General features: G+C 52.6%; 2 protein-coding genes across 3 annotated transcripts; one reads left to right on the top strand and one right to left on the bottom strand.

The window, feature by feature from the left end:
- The first annotated feature begins 91 nt into the window (after positions 1–91).
- TRIR (telomerase RNA component interacting RNase) lies at positions 92–8,841 on the top strand. Its single transcript, XM_074934898.1, has 3 exons — positions 92–687; positions 6,645–6,722; positions 8,174–8,841. The coding sequence occupies exons 1-3, from the start codon at positions 409–411 to the stop codon at positions 8,279–8,281; spliced, it is 465 nt and encodes a 154-aa protein (XP_074790999.1). The 5' UTR covers positions 92–408; the 3' UTR covers positions 8,282–8,841.
- A 2,615-nt stretch (positions 8,842–11,456) lies between these two features.
- On the bottom strand, positions 11,457–19,216 carry LOC141975394 (RING finger protein 11-like). Of its 2 annotated transcripts, XM_074935722.1 has the most exons (3): positions 17,615–17,779; positions 14,679–14,848; positions 11,457–13,307 (listed from the first exon to the last, which is right to left on the bottom strand). In XM_074935722.1, exons 1-3 carry the CDS (start codon positions 17,732–17,734, stop codon positions 13,136–13,138), a joined length of 462 nt encoding a protein of 153 aa, XP_074791823.1. In that variant the 5' UTR covers positions 17,735–17,779; the 3' UTR covers positions 11,457–13,135. The 2 variants fall into 2 exon arrangements, 1 of the variants encoding a protein (XP_074791823.1); XR_012635910.1 differs by lacking the exons at positions 11,457–13,307; positions 17,615–17,779 and adding an exon at positions 18,747–19,216 and having other exon boundaries at positions 14,728–14,848.
- Positions 19,217–19,355: the final 139 nt, after the last annotated feature.

The raw sequence follows: 19,355 nt of genomic DNA on the forward strand, positions 1-19,355 counted from the left end.
TTTTGCCCGGAAAAGTTCCGCCCCTTTGCCTCATCTGATTGGTCTCTACGACATCTGCCTTACGTGATTGGGCTAAAGAGAGGGACGCTGATTGGTTCGTTGGATTATAGGGCGCCGACAGCCTCACTTCCACCCAAAGGGCTCCTGATTGGAGTCGAGGGTCACGATCTGGCCAGTCATTGGCCACGGTGCCCGCCATTCCCCCTGAGCGCGTGCCGGACCAGCGTACCTTGCGGGCACGCCCTCGCATTCCCAGCGTGCCTTGCCCCGGCGAGTTCCCGCAAGCCCCTGGGGCTGCAGAGCGCTCGCTCGCCCGACACCCGCTGGGGCTTGTCCCGTCGTGCCCCGCGGCCGGCGCTGGCTTTTCCCGACACCCCCCGGGGCGCGGCGGCGGTCTCCGCGGACAAGATGGCGGCCCGAGGGGGACGGGCGGCGGCTCCCCAGGGCCCGGGCGGCGTCAACATCTTCGCCAACGACGGCAGCTTCCTGGAGCTCTTCAAGCGCAAGATGGAGGCGGAGCAGCGGGGGCGGGAGGCGCCGGCGCAGGGGGGGCAGGAGGCAGCGGCCGCCGCCGGGACGGTGGGGCCTGGGGAGGAGCCGGTGGCAGGGGCGGCCCCGGGGGACTCCGGGACTGAGCAGCAGCGGCCGCCGGAGGGGAAGAAGAGGAGCGGGAGCGCGCTCAGCTTCGTAAGGACCCGGGGCCCCGCTTCCCCCTCCCCCCTCCGGCCTCCACCCCCTGGGGCCTCTCCCATCCCATCGACCCCCGGCCTCCTCACACTCCCCCCTCCCGCTCCTCTGTCCTGCCTCCTCCACCCACTAGGGTCTCTCCCATCCTATCGACCCCCGGCCTCCACCCTCCTGCCTCCTCACATCCCCCCCCCCCCGCTCCTCTCTCCTGCCTTCTCCACCTCCTGGGGCCTCCACCTCCTGGGGCCTCTCCCATCCCATCAACCCCTGGCCTCCACCCTCCTGCCTCCTCACCTCCCCTTCTCCCCCCCCCCCCCCGCCGTCTCCGGCATCCACCCCCTGGGGCCTCTCCCATCCCATCTATCTCTGCCCCCCCCCCGTGGCCTCTGCCCTCCCACTGCCTCCTCACATCCCCAGCTCCCCTCTCCAGCCTCACTTCCTCCCCCCCCCCCCAATCTCTGGCCTCCACCCCCTAGGCCTCTCCTATCCCATCTACCCCCACTCCCCTCCCTGGCCTCAGTGCGATCTCTTCTCCCCCCCCTCCCCAAATTTCTGGAGTCTCTCCTACACTGCTTCCCTCCCCCTGTGGCCTTCCCCTGACTGTGCTCTCCAGCTGCAATCCTCTTATCTTCCTCTAGCTCCTATGAATCCCACCCCCTGTTCTCTCCCTTACATCAACACCACCAGCCTGCTGCCCCATGTTCTCTGGGGCCTCCCCCACCTACTTCTCCTTCCTACCCCCCCACCATTGTTCTCCCCTAGGGCCTCCACTCCCCATTCTCTTCCTCTACACCCCACTTTTATTTTTCCTATCTCCCCTGGGACCTCAAACCCCCAGTCCCACTCTCCTACCCCATCCCCTGGGGGACCCTGACCCCCTTTCTCCTTCCCTTTTTTCTTCTTCTCTTACGCATTATGGGGCTTTACACCTGTTCTCTTGCTTCCATCCCTCTCCTCTCATTCCAAGGGCCTCCCCTGCTCGCCCTCCCCGCACCCCCCAGCCTTTACTTCCTTTCTCCTCCAGGGCCTCATTCTCCTACACATCTCTTATCAGCCCTGTGGACCTCAAACTTTCCCATACCATGGGGGCCTGTGCCCAACTCCCAGGCACCTCGTTTTACTGTATAACTCTCCCCCCAATGGCACCTGCCCCATCACTGGAGGTTGCACTCTTCTTCACTTTCTCTAGCACATCTCTTCCCCATGATATTTATCTACTCCTGGACCACCTATCCTGCTAGCTTCCCTATCCTTATTCTCTGAGCCTGCAGCCTTCCCTCTCTTGTCCCTCTTTGTGGGGTGCTGTTCCCTGCCACTCACTCTCCTGATCCCCCTGCTGCTTTAGAACCCTCTGCAAGTGAGGAAACCCATATTTCCCATCCTCGTTCCCTTTCCATAATGGCGGGGGGGGGTGTCTCCTTCCCCCTCACTGGGTGTCCTTATTCCACCCACACTAGGAAACAAGTTCCCTCTCTGAAGGCAACTTCTCCACCTCCCACATGAAAAGTCTTTCCTCCTCCCTGGCAGTGGCATTTCTTCCTCCCTCCAATGCCTGGTGGTAGGTGCCCCAAACCTGATTTGTCTCTGGAATGTCCCCGGGAGAAGCTGTGGATGCATCTCACAGAGGTTATCCTTTTCCATCCCCTGCTCGCACAGCTTCATGGATTACTTTCTACTAGTTGGCTGTGCGCACGTGCCAGGACCAGGGGGGAAAATGTTAGTTGCTGGAGTCCTCAAAAAGTTTCTTCTGTAGAACTTGAATGGCCAATCCTGGGCTCCAGCTGATCTGGTGTGTGCTCTGAGTGCCCATTAAGGAATGAAGTCATTACTAGAGCTTGTACTTCATCAAGGCTGTCCTCTTATCAGATGGCTAATAACTCCTTGGAGTTTATGTAGCGCTTCAGATCATTGCAGTGCTAAGTAGCTAATTCTGAGCACTACTTAGAGGTAAGTATTATCCCTGATTTCGACCCAGGGAAACAGAAGAGATACTGCAAGCAGACTAAACCTCTCTTGGGCTAGTAGCAAAGCTGGATTAGAACCTGGTAGGCATGACTCCCACTCGCTCCCAGTCCAGAGTTGCAGTCCTATCTCTAACCACTAGATCATACACCCTTTAGATGTGAAGGGCAAACCCATTGTTCTTGGTTACCTGCCCCTTGCTGTAATAGCTGGCCCTAACTGCCTTGAAAGCCAGTTGAGCTTGGAGAAGTTAGAGCTTTGTGTGCAATGGTCAGTGCTGTGGAATTTAAGGTTGTGGCAGGTTTGTCAGCATGGGACTGGGGACCAGCAGCTCCTGAGTTCTAATATCCGCTCTGCTGCTGACTCTGTGGTCTTGGGCAAGTCCCTTACTCTTGCTTCACAGATTTGAGAGAATATGAAGCAGTAAAGGGCCCACAAATGCTATGAGCTATTGCTGATACTTGCGGTATTTATAAAATAGACTCTGGATGAAGTTGCTTTCTAAGGAGAGTTTTTTAGAGCTACAGAAGAAACTTATTCCAGCAATGACATTTTTTCACTTCCTGGCATGTGGGTGGAATTATGTCTTGCTGATTATTTTTTTTAACCCCCTGGATCTTTACATCTTAATTGACTACTCTTCAGAGTAATGACAGGTTTCAGAGTAGCAACCGTGTTAGTCTGAATCCGCAAAAAGAAAAGGAGTACTTGTGGCACCTTAGAGACTAACCAATTTATTTGAGCCCTGTTTGCACTGAATAGTGTGCTTCCTTAACAGTTATTAGCACTGTTTCCCTGTTGTGCTTGGGAGCTCGTTAGCTGTAACTTCTGAAGATTGCAAATCCCCTGCACTGCCATTACATATCTGGGTCACTTGTCAAACTATGATGGGCTAAATACATCTTGGGCCCTGTCCCCACAAGAGTTTGAACTATGCTAGATACAGCAAAGGTCAGAAACAGTTGTTGCGAGTTGGATGGGGACAACAAACTGAGTGAGAGAAAATAATGTTAAAGAATAACTATTGCCTTTCTCAGTTGTCTCGGGTACTGGCTGTACAAGTGATGATAGGTGTGCGTGAAAACTGCAGTGGTGTTTGCAAATGTTAAACGGGTTCAGAGCCTCAACTGCTTTGGGCTTCAGCATTCAGACCTGGCCTCCACAGCTATTAATACTCCTCTTCCTTCCTACAGTGCTGGTCACTCACAGTGCCCTTTGGAACCCCCTAGCAGAGTACATTGAATAGTCAGTAAGGATAAGATTTTTGTCAAGGATATTTTTAGTAATAGTCAAGGACACATCACGGCCAATAAAGAAAAATTCACTGAAGCTGTGACCCATGACTTCTACCGAAAATACCCATGACAAAACTGGGAGCTCAGCTGCGGGGTCCCCACACTGCCCGCAGCGGCTAGGGAGCTGCGGGGTACCCCTACTGGGCGGCACGGGGACCCTGCAGCTCCCGGCTGCCACAGGCTGAAGTCACGGATTCCATGACTTCCACGACCTCTGAAAAAATCGTAGCTTTAATAATCAGTAGCATTGCTGGCCATCCTGGTGCCTGCTTAATGCATTGGATAGGTCCTGATTCACCAAGATATTAACATTATTCTGTAATGAGGCTATTAATATGCAAAAAAGTTATTTGTGTGTCTGTGTACCTTGCTGAATCGGGCCCTAACCAAGGTAAAGCTGTTTGCTCTATGGTGTTCAGGACAGGCTTTGGTACTGGGTTTTTCTATTCCCTTCATGTTGAATGCCACCTTGCTGTAGGGCTGTTAGCGAGAGCTGTTTAACTGCCTTTTAGAAAATAGCCACCCCATGGGATGAATTTTGCACATTTACTGGTTCTAAACCCTATTTTGGGGTTTCATGTGCAGGCCAGTGAGTGTCGGAACATAGTACAGTAGATCTCTGAAAACTGGACCTGGATGATGATAGAGGCACACATCTGATCTCCCTTATGTGGAGCTAACAGCGCTTTTATTCATTGTAACGGCAGACCATGTTTTTCTGTGTGCCAGGGAGCTGTATGGACTGAGAAGCAAAAACCCATTTTCCCTCTGCCTGCCCTAGCTCAGGATCAACAGGGATTGTAGAGAATGAAAATCCAAGTGCGAAGACCGTGGAGGAGGGTTTCCTGCCCTTTACCTTTATGTGTATTAATTGGTTATGAAGTACTAATTGCACACATTGTGCTGTAGAGCCCTGCCTCCATGCTGTCACATTCCTAGCACATGTTGGGACTGGTAGTGAGGGAGATGGGCTGTCACTCAAGGCTTGCAGTATTATTGCAGCTTGGCTGGAACAGGAGCTGGGATCTCCTTTTTTGGGGTAGGAGGAAGCAGGGATTTCATGGCCTCTTGCCTTGCTCGAATGTCCTTTGAATAGGATGGTCCGAGGAATGGAAAACCTGTCTTATGAAAGGAGACTCAAGGAGCTTGGCTTGTTTAGCCTAACCAAAAGAAGGCTGAGGGAAGATATGATTGCTCTCTATAAATATATCAGAGGGATAAATACTATGGAGGGAGAGGAATTATTTAAGCTCAGTACCAATGTGGACACAAGAATAAATGGATATAAACTGGCCATCGGGAAGTTTAGACTTGAAATTAGACGAAGGTTTCTAACCATCAGAGGAGTGAAGTTTTGGAATAGCCTTCCAAGGGAGGCAGTGGGGGCAAAAGACCTATCTGGCTTCAAGATTAAGCTCGATAAATTTATGGAGGAGATGGTATGATGAAATAACATGATTTTGGCAATTAATTGATCTTTGACTATTCGTGGTAAATTGGCCCAATGGCCTGTGATGGGATGTTAGAGGGGGTGGGATCTGAGTTACTACAGAGAATTCTTTCCTGGGTGTCTGGCTGGTGAGTCTTGCCCACATGCTCAGGGTTCAGCTGATCGCCATATTTGGGGTCAGGAAGGAATTTTCCTCCAGGACAGATGGGAAGAGGCCCTGGGGGTTTTTCCCCTTCCTCTGCAGCGTGGGGCGTGGGTCACTTGCTGGAGGATTCTCTGCACCGTGAAGTCTTTAAACCATGACTTGAGAACTTCAATAGCTCAGACATAGGTGAGAGGTTTATTGCAGGAGTGGGTGGGTGAGATTCTGTGGCCTGCGTGGTGCAGGAGGTCAGACGGGACCATTATGATCATCTAAAGTCTGAGTCTCTGAATCTGACTATTCATACTTCCGCAGGCTGCAGAGCGGTAACAGGAGCAGGGTTTCCCCAAGGCTGTGGTTGGGAGTCCCAGCAACCTACCTGACCAGATGTATGCCATGAAAGAATGACTCTTGGAGATAATTATTCTTATGCAAAATGTTTGTCTTCCGCTGACTTTCTACTTAGCTAATTACAGAATGCATATAATCTCTGCTTACATCATTGCATAAAAATAATACCCCACTAGCTTTATAAGCTTGATACAGAGATTTCTAGAGTGCCCGGAGCACTTCCTCAAGTCTGTGAAAATCCACATTAATACTACACATGGGGCGGTAGTTTAACAGCAGATAGGTTTAGGGAGCTTCGTGTGACAGGCTGTGCAATGCTCAGCATGCCCTATTGATGACTGCCAATGTCTGAAGGTGAAACCACGTAAGGCATATTTGAGGTGGTGGAAGGGGATGCATGAGGCTCGAAAAATGAAAGCTTCCTGGGGGGACAGCCCTGCTGTAATGACTCGTATTGGGATGGGGAAGAACTCTGGGTTAGGATTCCGATTCCCTTGGCATCTGCTTGCGGTTGGATTAAACCAAACGGTGTGTCGGTAGCCAGCTGTTGGAAGTGCGTTCGTCTTCTCCAAGCATCTGTGGCTGTGGTGGGGCGCAGGCTGTAGGTAATGCTTGGCAGCTTTATTCTGAAGAACAGGCGTGACGCGTTAAGATGATCTAATTGAAGGACTCCCTATTCCATTATATAGTGGGCAACATTACCCTTGCAGCTGCCAGGGCTCGTATAACGGTTGCAGTCTTCTGTCCCTTCACCCAGGTGGGCAAGCGGAGAGGTGGCAACAAACTAGCCCTGAAGACAGGAGTGGTAGCAAAGAAGCAAAAGACCGAGGAGGAGGTAAGTGGCGGAGCCAGGGTTGCCTAGTGGATAGCACACTGGACTGGAACTCGGGAGACCTGGCTTCTGCTCCTGGCGTTGCTTTGCTGGGTGCTCTTGGGCAATTCATGACCCTCTGTGCCTCCATTTCATCATCTGTAAAATGGGGTGATACTGATCTTTAAGTGCTTTGAGATCTCTGGTGGGAAAAATGCTAAAGAGCTAGGGATGACCATAGAACCTCTGTTTTACAAACCAACTGGGAACCGAAGAATTCATAAATGTGGTCTCAAAATGACAGTTTCTGGGGCATAAGTTCAGGATCGTGCCCTGCATAGCTTGGTTGCTTGTCCTTCAAACTGCTGCAAAGCAGTTTCCAATGCATTGACAGCATCGGAATGTGAAGGAAGTTGACGTTGTTCTTCTTCAACATCACTTTCGTTACGTGATTTCCCCATCCCACGTGGCGGAGGAGGGGGAGGTTGGTGTTGTAAAATGCAGGTTCTACTGTGATTAGTGATGTAAACATTCTTGAAAAAATCAATCCAAGAGCATATCTGGGCAGCGGGTTCTGGAGTGAAATGAGTTCTGAGTGACCCAGTTCCTATGCTGCTTGGAGGAGACTTCGAGCCACCATTATGCTTGCCTATTCTGGGGCTGGGTTAAGGGAGACTGAATAAGAGTGTCTACATGGAGCGTTAGCTCAGAATTGCTATTCTGGGCTATTTGCCCTTGTAAGGAAGCTGTTCTGTCTATGTGGACACACCCAAGTGTGGAATAAGCAGAACTGCTTCTGTTTAGATTAATCCACTTCCAATGTGGTGGTTCTGGGCTATTTCCCTGTGCAGACAGAAGAGCCTCTGAGCTGCTCCAAGTTAGACTGTTTCCCGTGGCCCTGGGAAGCAGGGAGTATCTGCAGTTCTACCTAACCATGCTCCTGTCCCACGCCTCGGCTGAGGGCAGGGTGGGTCATTGGAGAGCCCTTGTGGTAATTGTACACCAGTGTCCTGTGCAGCTGAGATTCGCAGGGAGTCACTTGTGGGCACTTTAAGCTGTCAGTGATGAAAGGGGCTTCAATATAACAGTCAAGGTGTGTATGGGATTAAAACAGAAATTTGGATGCCAGGTCTCCTGGGTTCTATTCCTGGCATGAGAAGGGGGCTCTGGTGCTTAGAGCAGAGGTGGGGCAGGGAATCAGGATTCTTGGGGTCTGTCCCCAGCTCTGGGAGGGGCGGGTGGGGCCTAGTGATCAGAGTTGGGAGTCAAGATTCCTGGGTTCTAGTCCTGTCACTGGCTTGCTGTGGCCTTGGGCAAAAGTCTTCCTGTCCATGTCCCTGTTTGGGATAACTGCTACTTTACCTGGTGAGGGTGTTGGCAGGTAGTTAATTAGTGTAAAGCCCTCTGAAAACGAAATCCACTCAGTGCATGTGTTTTGGTTACAGCCTTTGAATCCCCCCTTTCTCTCTCTGCAGGTTTTGACAAGTAAAGGAGATGCCTGGGCCAAATACATGGCAGAAGTGAAAAAATACAAAGCCCACCAGTGTAGCGATGATGACAAAACAAGACCCCTTGTTAAATAGCCCTTCTTTCTGCTGACTTCCGTGAGGACGCTCTGTTGTACATACTTATTTAAAACAGCGAAGGAGGGTAGCTAGTCACTGTGAACTTAACACAGCTGTTTCTAGCATTGGCTCCAATGGATGGTTCCCACAGACGTTTTTTATATACCCAGGCGCGCCGAGACTTTCATTAGTCTGTCGTTTACTTAGTTTTGTTTTTCGTTGGTTCCTTCTGGGAAGTACGGACTCTGAATTAGTTGTAGCTTTTATTTTTTTAAAAGAATCCAAACTAGTGGAATCCCGACAATGTTGTATATTTCCGCGGCTGTCAAAGCAAAATCTAATCACCAGCTCTCGCATGTGAGATACAACTCGCTTCCACATCTGTACACAACCACCACCCCTGCTCTTCCCTCTCACCCACTGAGGACTCCAGCCGTCTCAGCAAGTTGAGCTTCATACTAGCTAACTTTGAGTAGAAACTCTAGGTGGTAGAGGGCGGGCGTCAAACTCCATTATTAAAAGTAAATGTGGATGCCACAGTTGCATTTACTCATTAAAGACCTTGGATATTTTTAAGCTGCTCCTGCTTTGTTGGGTGTCTTTGATGCCGGTGCTGCATTCCCTGCAGCTCTGTTGGAGGGTTCCCAGTTGGTTCCTCGCAATACCTTTGCTCAGTTACCCTTCTCAGCGTTTTCAGGACCAATCAAGGGTTACTGGGTTACTGTCTCATGTGGTGGCTTCTCTCCCCAGTTCCTTCACACAACTTCAAGCGGTTTCAGACTGCCCAACAAACTCCTGCGACTGCGACCCCCAATTGCTACCTGTGGAATGGGAGGGGTGTTTCTCAGAACTGTCCGAGTGAATGGGAGGCCTGTGGTCGCTCCTGTAAGCTAAGCAGCCTGAGACTTGGCACTAGTGGGTGGTCTAATGAGGGTCAGGGATGTGTGTGGGGAGGGGAAAAAGACTGAAGTGTTAAAAACTTGCTACTGCTCCTGAAGACTCCAGGCTGCTGTAAGAGGCTTTGCCACAGCTGATTGATCACAAATGGGCCATGTCATCCTGGTGGGGTTTGCACTAAATCAGACTGACTGAGTGACATGGGCCACAAGCCTGGCTGGAATTCAGACCCCTGGCTTGCTGCAGCTGCGACCAAGTCATTTCAATTCTGTGCCTTTTCCCCTACTCACAAGATATTTACTTCAAAGTCGGGGCAGGAGAGTTTCTACAGTGCTGTGACATCTTAAACTCCAGCTGCTGGCAGTGGTGAAGGCTGCAGGTGTTGCTAGCATGATCTGCCAGGTGGAGGTAATTGCAAACTAAATATCCACCTGTAATTAAGTGATGGCTTAAAGGCAGGGCCTGAAGCTTGTACCCAGCTGCTTCAGCCTGAGGGTCTCTGCTCTGGGCCTTTATTTCCTCAAGTGTGGGATCAAGTTGGGTTTAAATCTCAGGCCCATTGTGCCATTTTCAACCACTTGCCTTCAGCTGGCTCTTCTCACCTGTTCACAGTGAGCAGCTGGAGATGCTCCTACCTAGGAGCACCTTTGAGGTGAGAGAGGTGCAGTTGCCAATTAATCCTGGAATATTTTGGAGCCAGATTTTCCCCATGAATGGCTCTTGCCAGGAGGAGCTGGGGAAAGGGTGTAGTTTCCAGTCAGTGTATCTTCTCTACCGGTTGGGGGGAGGGGGAAGCTGGATCCCCTAATAGGTAGAGATGAGTGACATGAATCTCTTGGGCCAGGTTCTATTTAGTGTGACCTGAGGCTTATAGCGGGTACCCTAGCTGACCTATCCTACCTAGGTAAGGCTTTAAGTGAACGGCTGGGCCTTGGAGCTGCTGTGACATATCCCCTGTGGCTGTCCACCTGATTTATCACTCTTACGGGCCAAGCTCAGAGCTGCTCACAATTTTTTCTTACCAGACTGGCTGTTTAAAATAAACTCTTGTTGCACATACTGCTGTGGCAGTAGGCCTGTTTCACAGGAAGTGTTGCTCTATTTTCTGTCTATGCTTTCTGTTTTGCATGTGTAATTAATTAGCCGTCTGCTGCCAATAAAGCCATTCACAGGTACAGCTGCTGTAAACGGAGCATCGTAAGCTGTTGGCTACAGCATAGCTTCCCTAGCTGGAGAAAGAGGGTGGTACCTACCTCCTGGGACTGAGGTAAGTGCTTTGAGCTCATTGGGTAGAAGGAGCTATGGAAATACTCTGGGGGAGGGGGCAGGGGGTTATGTCTACACTGCACCATTAACCTAGAATCCTCCCAAACCACACTTCTGTCCCGTAAGTGTCTGAGGTGGGTCTGAAGGTGTTTTAAGGCCAGGCTAGCTAACCTGGCTGGGGAGATGAATTGGAACCCAGGCAGGAACCCCCAGGCTTTGCAGTGAGGATGCAGGCTGAAGTACTTGGGTGCTACTTGTCCTCCAATGCTCTTGCCCCAATTCCCTGTCTTGAAGGAAAGACAGTTTCTCCCATAATTGACTGGGAAGGAATCCCAGAGCATCTCAGCCCAGAGAACCCAGAGATATGTCTCCAGACACACAGGCAAGTGCAGAAACCAAGAGGACATGGTTCAGTGCTGGGGACACACACCCAGGCACTGCTCCCCCAGGTTAATTGCAGTGGAGACATATAGCCTTGAGACCTCAACTAAGACAAAGTGTATCTCTGACCATGTACAACTAGGTGGTGTACATGGTCAGAGATACAGCAGGTGGTGGTAGCCACAGCTGACGCAAGCGGTTGTGAGGGTGGGTAGCAGTTTTGGGTGAAGAGATCACAGGTCCAGGTTGAATCTCCCACAAGCACATCCTATTCCAGCAGCTAGCACTGCCATTCTCTGTGACTTGACCTGGTCCATCAGGAGCACAGTTTAGGCCCATGCTCCTGACCGATTTCTGGCTGCATGAGGAGTACATTGCTGTCCCCCAGCAAACCATGACAGTAGATGTAGCGGCTCCTGTATGGGCCAGGCAGTGATGCAAGTGGTCGTGACAGAAATGGCTACAGGAGTCTTAAATGTGGTCTAGGGTTGCATCTTGTCAGGGCTGTGGGGTTCTGTTCCCCACCTGGGCCTAGGGCTGACATGTCCCTCCTTCAGAGGGGTGTGCTGTGCCTAGGCCTTTGTAAGCTGTGAGGCTGAACGGTATGAGAGGCTCACCACCAGAAATCCACGCGGCTGAGTGCTCATGGGCAATCTATTTTATTGTTCATTTCCCAGGCAATGTACATCAGTCTTAACATTCAAGCGCTAAATCCTTGTTAAGGACAATACATAACTGGAAAAGCCCTTTCACGCCTCTGACCTGGGAACTGCTAACAGAGCACAGGCCAGCCCGTCCAACTGGCAGCTCACTAAAAAATTGTGCAAAGCCCAGTGGGCCGGGTCAATTCCTGCATGGCAAGGGGCATCTGATGGCCGAGTGCATGGAAGGCAAACAAGCTGGCTTCGCTAGGGTGGGTTTAAGTCACAAGTGAAGCTCCTGGTGCTCCCATCATGCGAAAGAAAACTTCCTATTTCATGGAGAAAACGTGGCCTCTGTTTTCAATTTTCTACTCTCATAGTTTTGATTAGTCTTTGTTGCCTTGTGAGCCAGCAGATCTGCATACTGTAGAGTTTAATGACTGGTATTAAAGTTGCAATCTCAAAGGGAACAAATTAATTGCTGCCCTGCCTTCAAAAAGGAGAAAATTCATCAAAAGCAACTGCCCTTTACCTGGCACACACTTAACGCACTTAAAATAGCACTAGGGAAGAAATCTGCATTCGGTTATTTAAAGCCATTCAGTTGTGACACGATAAAAATCACATTGTGCCAAGCAGATTTGGCTTAATGGAAATAATTTATTTTGGGGACTATAAAACCTTTTGGGGGTGAGAGAAATTCCTCCAGGAAATCGCTTTGTTCAGGCAGATGTGCCAGGTGGAATATTAGAACATTATCTGATTGGTGAGAATAATCTCTAAAGCAGGAGAGAGAAAATGAGCAGGGTTTGGTTTCCCTTCCTCAAACCCAAGATTTACACTAAGGAGGTTAGCGCCTTCACAGGTGCCCTTCGTCGTGCTAGAATCGCAGAGTCCTGCTGTAATGTTGTTACTTAAAGTCACCCACTACAGGGAGAAGGTTGCTTCTCAGGCACTCCTGTTTGAATAACAGGGGGTGGGGAGCCACTTGGGGGCTTATTTTCATCATTCCAGCCCATTGGGGGTGGGCAGTTTGGTTTCAGTCAGTCAAGGGGTTAAGCACAGCTGCCCCCACCCAGGGGAAGGGAAAGACAGGTGCTAAAGGAGCTGAGTTGTGACTATTTAAAGCAGAGAGGAACAGAAAAAATCCCTAACCAAGCTCAATCTTGAGCAGCCAGCACCTCTACGCTCTTGCACCTTCTGTTTGTTACCGAGGGGATCAGTACCTGTTTTTATTTAACCTCATCCGTTTATCTCTTGCTCTTTCACTTCTGCGTTATGCTAATATTGTCACACTCACGCAGGGGCTGCAGCTGAACAGCACCTCCCCCCCCCATCCCCATCAGAGCCGGGCCATGCTCGCTAAGGAGCTACTTGGAGAGGCTGCATGGAGTGGGCAGGTGCTGCTTTCTGGGAGGGCCCAGGAAGGGAACTTTCAATACCTCAGCCTGACACACTAATACAGAGCTTGTAAGAGGCAGCTTTGAACTGACATTCAGTCGGAGCCACGTTCTAACGGCTCTGGATGATCTGCAAGGCAGCAGGGTTGGAGTTCCTTGCCGGAGTCTTTGGTGTATCCCGTGAGTGTGCAAAACGAAAAGCCCCCAGCCCTCCACACTTGTCCGACCTCCCCCCCGCACCACCAGCCTCAAAGCATTAGCGTGGGCCATGACGACAACGCTTGGCCTCAATTAGTCTCGTAGGAGGCCAGCAGAGCAGCGTCGACCGGCTCCATGCAGGAGGGACAGGTGAAGGAGCGCATCAGCCAGTCGTCGATGCAATCCACGTGGTAGATATGCAGGCAGGGCAGGAACCGGATAGGGTCTCCATACACAAAATCCAGCATGCAGATCACACACCTGTGGCCAGAGAGAGGGGAAGTGCTGTTAGCTCGCCAGCTGCAGGGGAGATACCTGACCCCACTGTCTCCATCCATGCCCTGGGGGCTTTACCCCTCCTATGTTCAGGGGCCTGTCAAGCTAGAGTAGCCTGGAGGCTGCTCTACTTCATGCTCTGCTTCCCATGAGCCCTGGGAGAGAGAAAAGCCCCTTTCTTCTGGCAGAACAGCATATAGAGACTCCCAGCCTGGGCATGCTCAGAGGGAGGAGTCTTGACCCAATAAGCTGATGCACAGAGTTGAGTACAATCAAATGCCTCTGGACTTGATGCCAGGCACTGCAAGGCTGCATCAGACCAGTATTCTACCTCCCACAGCGCCCCGGACGAGCTGCTTCCAAGGAAGGTGAAAGCGATCCTCTCCCTCCCCCCCCCCCCCCCACATCTATGCAGTAGGGGCTGCTACATCTATCTGAGCAGGGTGAATCCAGATGAACAGGTGTTGGCAAACAGATAGGCTAGCAAAGTGATTTCCATTCTCATTTTCACATGCCTGTAAGTTTAATACACTGGCTTTTGGACTGGACAGTTTTCCGGTTTGATTTCCTGACCCCTACAGGAAAACTCCTCAAGCATTTGAAATCTAGGCATCTTTCATCAATTCCCTGCCATTGCAGGAGCCTTGGGCATGATGGCAGCTTGATCTCTCGCCTGTTCTCTGCCTGGAGCAGAGTTTAGTCTCCTGATGACTGAAATGTTTTAATGGCCTGTAATATACAGGAGGTGAGACTAGGCTATCTAATGGTCCCTTCTGACCTTAAGCTCTATGAGAGACAACAGAGTACAACCAGCGCCCTATTCTAAACAGAAAAAACAGGTTACTTCCCACCTCAGCCCTCCAATGGGAGACTCTCTCAAATACCAGCTGAACTCTGAAACGCAAAACTTAACAAGCAGTAGCTTTCATGGAGGCTTGGTTATGTTTGAGAAAGGGTTTGAAGATAAAGTGGAGCTGTCTGGAAGAAGTGGGATCAGCCCACTGGATAGAAAAATATTTGCAGAGGGCAAACCGCGGGCTGGCTGCTCTAGCAAAGAGGTATGAAGACAAGGACTCGGTCCTCAAAGACTTTCCATTCTAGGCAGACGTCATCCAGCCTTGTGTAATACCACAGGCTTGGAGCTAGTCATTTGTTTTCCCTCAAGGGGTGAGTGGATTTTCTGCCAAGCCTGGGAAGTTTCCATGACAATTTTGGAGTTACTGCAAACTTAGGCAGTAAATTCTAAGGACTGTTTAGACATGCATTAGGGGCAGATTGTTCAGCTTTATGGCGATTGCCATCAGCTCAGCCCGGGCTAAGAGAAGAAATGAAGGGTGTCCGACACAAAGGACTTACTCTTTCACTTTTTTTTCTGATGGTTCCGTGCCCGGATCGAAGATCCCTTTGGGCAGGTGCTGTATCAGCCCAATCCGCTGGGCGATTCGGATCTGTTCCTCTTCCGTTAGCTGTGTGGCAAGTCGGGTCTGGCTCGGCGTGGGGTGATACACTGGGATCGGCTCATGTTCCTTCAAAATCAAAAGACAAGAGCTCATTCCCCTGGTAACAGGCACCCAGGGCTGAACGTCCCCCTCCTCCTGATCTTAAGAGAAAACAAACTGGGCAGGGATGGGCTAGGTAGACTCAACCCTGCCTCAGCATGGGGGGGTTGGACTAGATGACCTCTTGAGGTTCCTTCCGGCTTGGCATTTCTATTATGCTATTTAAGGAGTTCATTTTGCAGTCTATCCAAGTAGGAGACTTGAAGTGCCCTTATTTGTACTGCAGTAGCACCCAGGAGCCTCAGTCCTGGATCAAGACCACAGTGTGCAAGGTGCTGTACATTATTTAGGTGTATTACGGTAGCATCCAGTACCCCAATCACGGATCAGGATCCCAGCGTGCTAGGTGCTGTACAAACAGACCAGTATAAACAGTCCTTGCTCCAAAGAGCTTCCAATCCAAGTGTAAGACAAGGGATGACAGATGGATATAGACAAAAAGGGACGCCCAAGGAAACCAGACTGCTCAGCATAACAAGCAATGCACTCAGCACAGCTGCTGCCTAGCTGGTGTCAAGGTTTCTACAGGCATCATGACAAAGGGGAGTTTTCAGAGCCCTGTCCTTTGCCTCCCACCGCAGGGCTGTGGACAGTTCTTCATGGTGTTACTGAACTCAAGCACCAATGGAGAATGCCAATGTTGCTCCTGAAAAAACGCCAGGCCAGAGACCCAGCCAGATGCCATGATCTGAGTGGCACAGGGTCAAGCCCTTCATCCAGAAACACACATGCTATTGCCTCCCCCCACCCCCAGTGTGTAATATATGTCCCTCCCCCTACAAATGACAGAAAACACTGACTGGGCTGTTTATGCGGCTTCAGACCCGTCTGGTGTATCTCTACTGAGGCAATAGGTGCCTTAGGCCATGTCTACACTTACAAGCTTTCAGCGGCACAGCTGTACCGCTGTAAGATCACTCGCGTAGCCACAATATGCCGATGGGAGGGAGCTCTCCCATCGACAGAATAAAACCAGCTCAATGAAGCTACATCAGTGGGAGACGCCAACAGAGTGCTGTGCATCCAAGCCCTTGTGCAGGCAACACCGGGGGAGGGTTTCCACACCACTGAGCGATAAAAGTTTTGCCAACATAAGTGCGAGTGTAGACACGGCTTTCGAGTTTACATGGCTCTGAGCATTGGGCAGATCTCTTCCAATCTAACTAGGCGTTTCTACAGCACCCAGGAGACAGCTGTGTCTTCAGGGTGGAGACACCAAGCCAGGAGAGGAATGTTTAAGGTGGAGTTAGGCTGAAATTGAGCACAGTGTAGGCTGAGTATCAGGGTACAGTCTTCCCAAGGGAGACTGTGAGAAGCCCCATTGCTTGGGGTGTTTCAGACTAGGACCAAAGGCCTGGAAATAGCCCATGGAGACAATCCCAATCTGGACAAGCCAGGATTCTCTGGCTCCCAGTTTGCAGGAGGTGCTGATGCGAGCTGGTCGGAAATACAGCCTGGCTTCTCTGGGAATGCCAGAGCCCCATGTCCAAAGCCAGCGCCCGCCAAAGGCTGGCAAGGGGAAAAGAATAAGCCTGGAACCCAGGAGTTCCTGGGAGGATCCTGCTGGCCCCTGTTGCCCAGCCATGCACCCATACAGGACTGGGAGTGCTGCTGGCTAAGTCAGGTAGGAGACATCACCCCACCCTCTTCTAGTACCCTTCCCAAAGGAAGCCCACGCTGGGCCACCCCCAGCACATCACATGAGCTGCACCCCCAGAATTGCTCCATGGACCACACCCCTTGCTGTTTCCCTCCCACAACTGCAGATCCAGCTACCCCAAGAGCCCTCCCCCCCACGGGGTTGCAAACCCCCCATACTCCCCAGGGGTCACACCACTAGCTGCATAGCGAGCTTCTCCCATAGGCCATAGCGCAGCCTCCCTCCCCACCCAGAATCCCATCCCCATAAGCGGTAGCCCCCTCCTCCCAGCTCAGCCCCCCAACTTCTCACCTCTCCTGGCAACCCACCTGCCCCATGTGCCACACCTCTGAATACATCCCTCTCCTGGGAACACCCCCATAGGCCTCGGTCCCCCCCACCCCAAGCCAACCCCCAACTGCTCCCCACAGCTCCCCCCCAGCCCATGAGCCCCTCCTTCCCCTACAGGCCACCCCAAGGCTCCCCCTATACTTTCCCGGCGTTGCCTCTCCCTTGCCCTCCCCCCCATGGGCCGCCCCTCTGTCTCCCCTGCCCCCTATACCCCCAGATTCCCCATCGGGCCGCCCCCCCAACAGGCCCCATAGTCCCCCAGGCTCCCATGGCCCCCCACGGGCCCCACGGCTCCCCAAGCTCCTCCCCCCGGCCATGGCCTCCTCGGCCGCTCCCCCTATGGCCCCCAAGGCTCCCCCGCCCCCTTGGGCCGCTCCCCCTATGGCCCCCCAGTCACCCCACGGGCCCCATAGCCCACCAGGCTCGCCCACCCCCTCGGGCCGCTCCCCCTATGGCCCCCCTCAGTCCTCCCACAGGCCCCATAGCCCACTGGGCTCCCCCGCCCCCTTGGGCCGCTCCCCCTATGGCCCCCCAGTCCCCCCACGGGCCCCATGGCCCGCCAGGCTCCCCCGCCCCTCGGGCCGCGCCCCCTCGGGCCCCCCAGTCCCCCCACGGTCCGCCAGGCTCCCCCGCCCCCTCGGGCCGCGCCCCCTCGGGCCCCCCAGTCCCCCCACGGTCCGCCAGGCTCCCCCGCCCCCTCGGGCCGCGCCCCCTCGGGCCCCCCAGTCCCCCCCGCCCCGTACCTGGTAGGGGGGCGGAGCCGGGGGGGGCGGCGGGTCCCCGGGCCCCAGGCTGGCCCCGTCCCCCGAGTCGTTGAGCAGCGAGAGGTCATCGGCCGCCTGCGAGGAGAGGCAGTTCCCCATCCCCGCCCGGCTCCCGGCCGGACTCTGCCACCCCCGGCCCTCCGCTGGGGGGAGGGGGAGGGGCAGAGAGAGACGCCGTCCGCTCCCCCCCCCGCCCGTCGCCTGGCAATGGTACAGCCCTCCATCCCGGGGCATCACGGGAATTGGAGTCCTGGCGCCCTTGGCGAGGCTCCGCGCGTGGAGAGGGGAGAGCGTGTGGGTTTGGGAGGGGGAGCAATCAGCGAGGAAGGGGAGGGCAGGGGGGTAGGAAAGAGGAGGGGCAGTGAGGAAGGGGGCAGAGCAGGGAGTGGCTGGGTCGGGGAAACAGGTTGTGAGGAAGGGGCTGGGGAAAGGGGAGAAGAGGAGAAGGCGGCAGTGTGGAAGGGATGAGAGGGGGTCTCAAGAAGGGGGCCCCCCCACATCCCCCCAGTGACAAAAGGCTGACAGCATTTTGTTCCCCGGGTGGATGTACTGGTGAAAATCCATTTGGGAATCGATTTGATTCACCCCACATGACCTTCATAATTTGGGAATATACCTAACCTTGGACTAAATGCGCCACTTTCTCCTGCCTTGATCCTACCCACTTGCCCCTCATTTGCTTTTCAGGGTGCATGAAGAAAGCCTGGAAGATTTTTTCTTTTCCTTGTCTTATACGATTGCAGATTCATCATCACATGCTGGCATCAAAGAGAGGGCAGAGTTAAGGTTGTCGGGTCTGGGGGTGACTGACCAGGGCTGGTTTGCTAGGGGAGCAGGGTCCCCGGTAGGAGTGCTGGGCAAGCAGAGTGGGGCAAGCCGCCGTGCCCCAACCCCGCTCCCCAGCAGGAGCACCAAGCAGGTGGGTGGCGATGGGCAAGTCCCTACGCCCTGACCCCATTTTCCCAGTAGGAGTGGTGATGGGGGGAGAAATTGGGACTGCAGGTGGAAGGGGTGGGGAGGGGTCCCTCTTGGGCTGGCTCAGGGCCCCACAAAACCATAATCTGCCTTTGGACTCAGGACATCTGGGTTCTATTCTGGCTCTGCCACTGACCTGCAATGTGACTCTGGGCAAGTCACTTCCTTTCTCCGTGCCTCAATTTCTGCTCCCAGCCTGCGCGTCTTCCACGTTTCAACTGATTTAAAAGCATCCACCGTTGTAGCAATTTAACGAAAATTAGTTTAAAAATGACACCTATAGTTAAACCTGTATGACTGTGGAGACCAGGCCTCAGGTATGTACAACACATCTGACAGGTTAGCTAAGAGATTCTCAAACTGGGGGTAAGGACCCCTCGGGGGTCACAAACTTATTACATGGGGGGTTGCAAGTTGTCAGCCTCCACCCTAAACCCTGCTTTGCCTCCAGCATTTATAATGGTGTTAAATATGTAAAAAAGTGTTTTTAATTTGTAAGGGGGGGTCGCACACAGAGGCTTGCTATCAGTAAAAAAAGTTTGAGAACCACTGGGTTAGATGCTACTGTAATACAAATAACCCCTAAATCCCATTCCCCTTCCAAAGCTGGTGCTAGAACCCAGGCGTCCTGGCTCCCAGCGCTAACCGCGAGACCCCGCACCCCACCCAGGGATAGAACCCAGGCGTCCTGGCTCCACCCTTCAATCACAGCTTGGTTCAACAGATTGAGGGAAGGGGGCGTGGC

Source organism: Natator depressus, chromosome 20, assembly GCF_965152275.1.
Source record: "Natator depressus isolate rNatDep1 chromosome 20, rNatDep2.hap1, whole genome shotgun sequence".
In the NCBI taxonomy this organism is placed as follows: Eukaryota; Metazoa; Chordata; order Testudines; family Cheloniidae; genus Natator; species Natator depressus.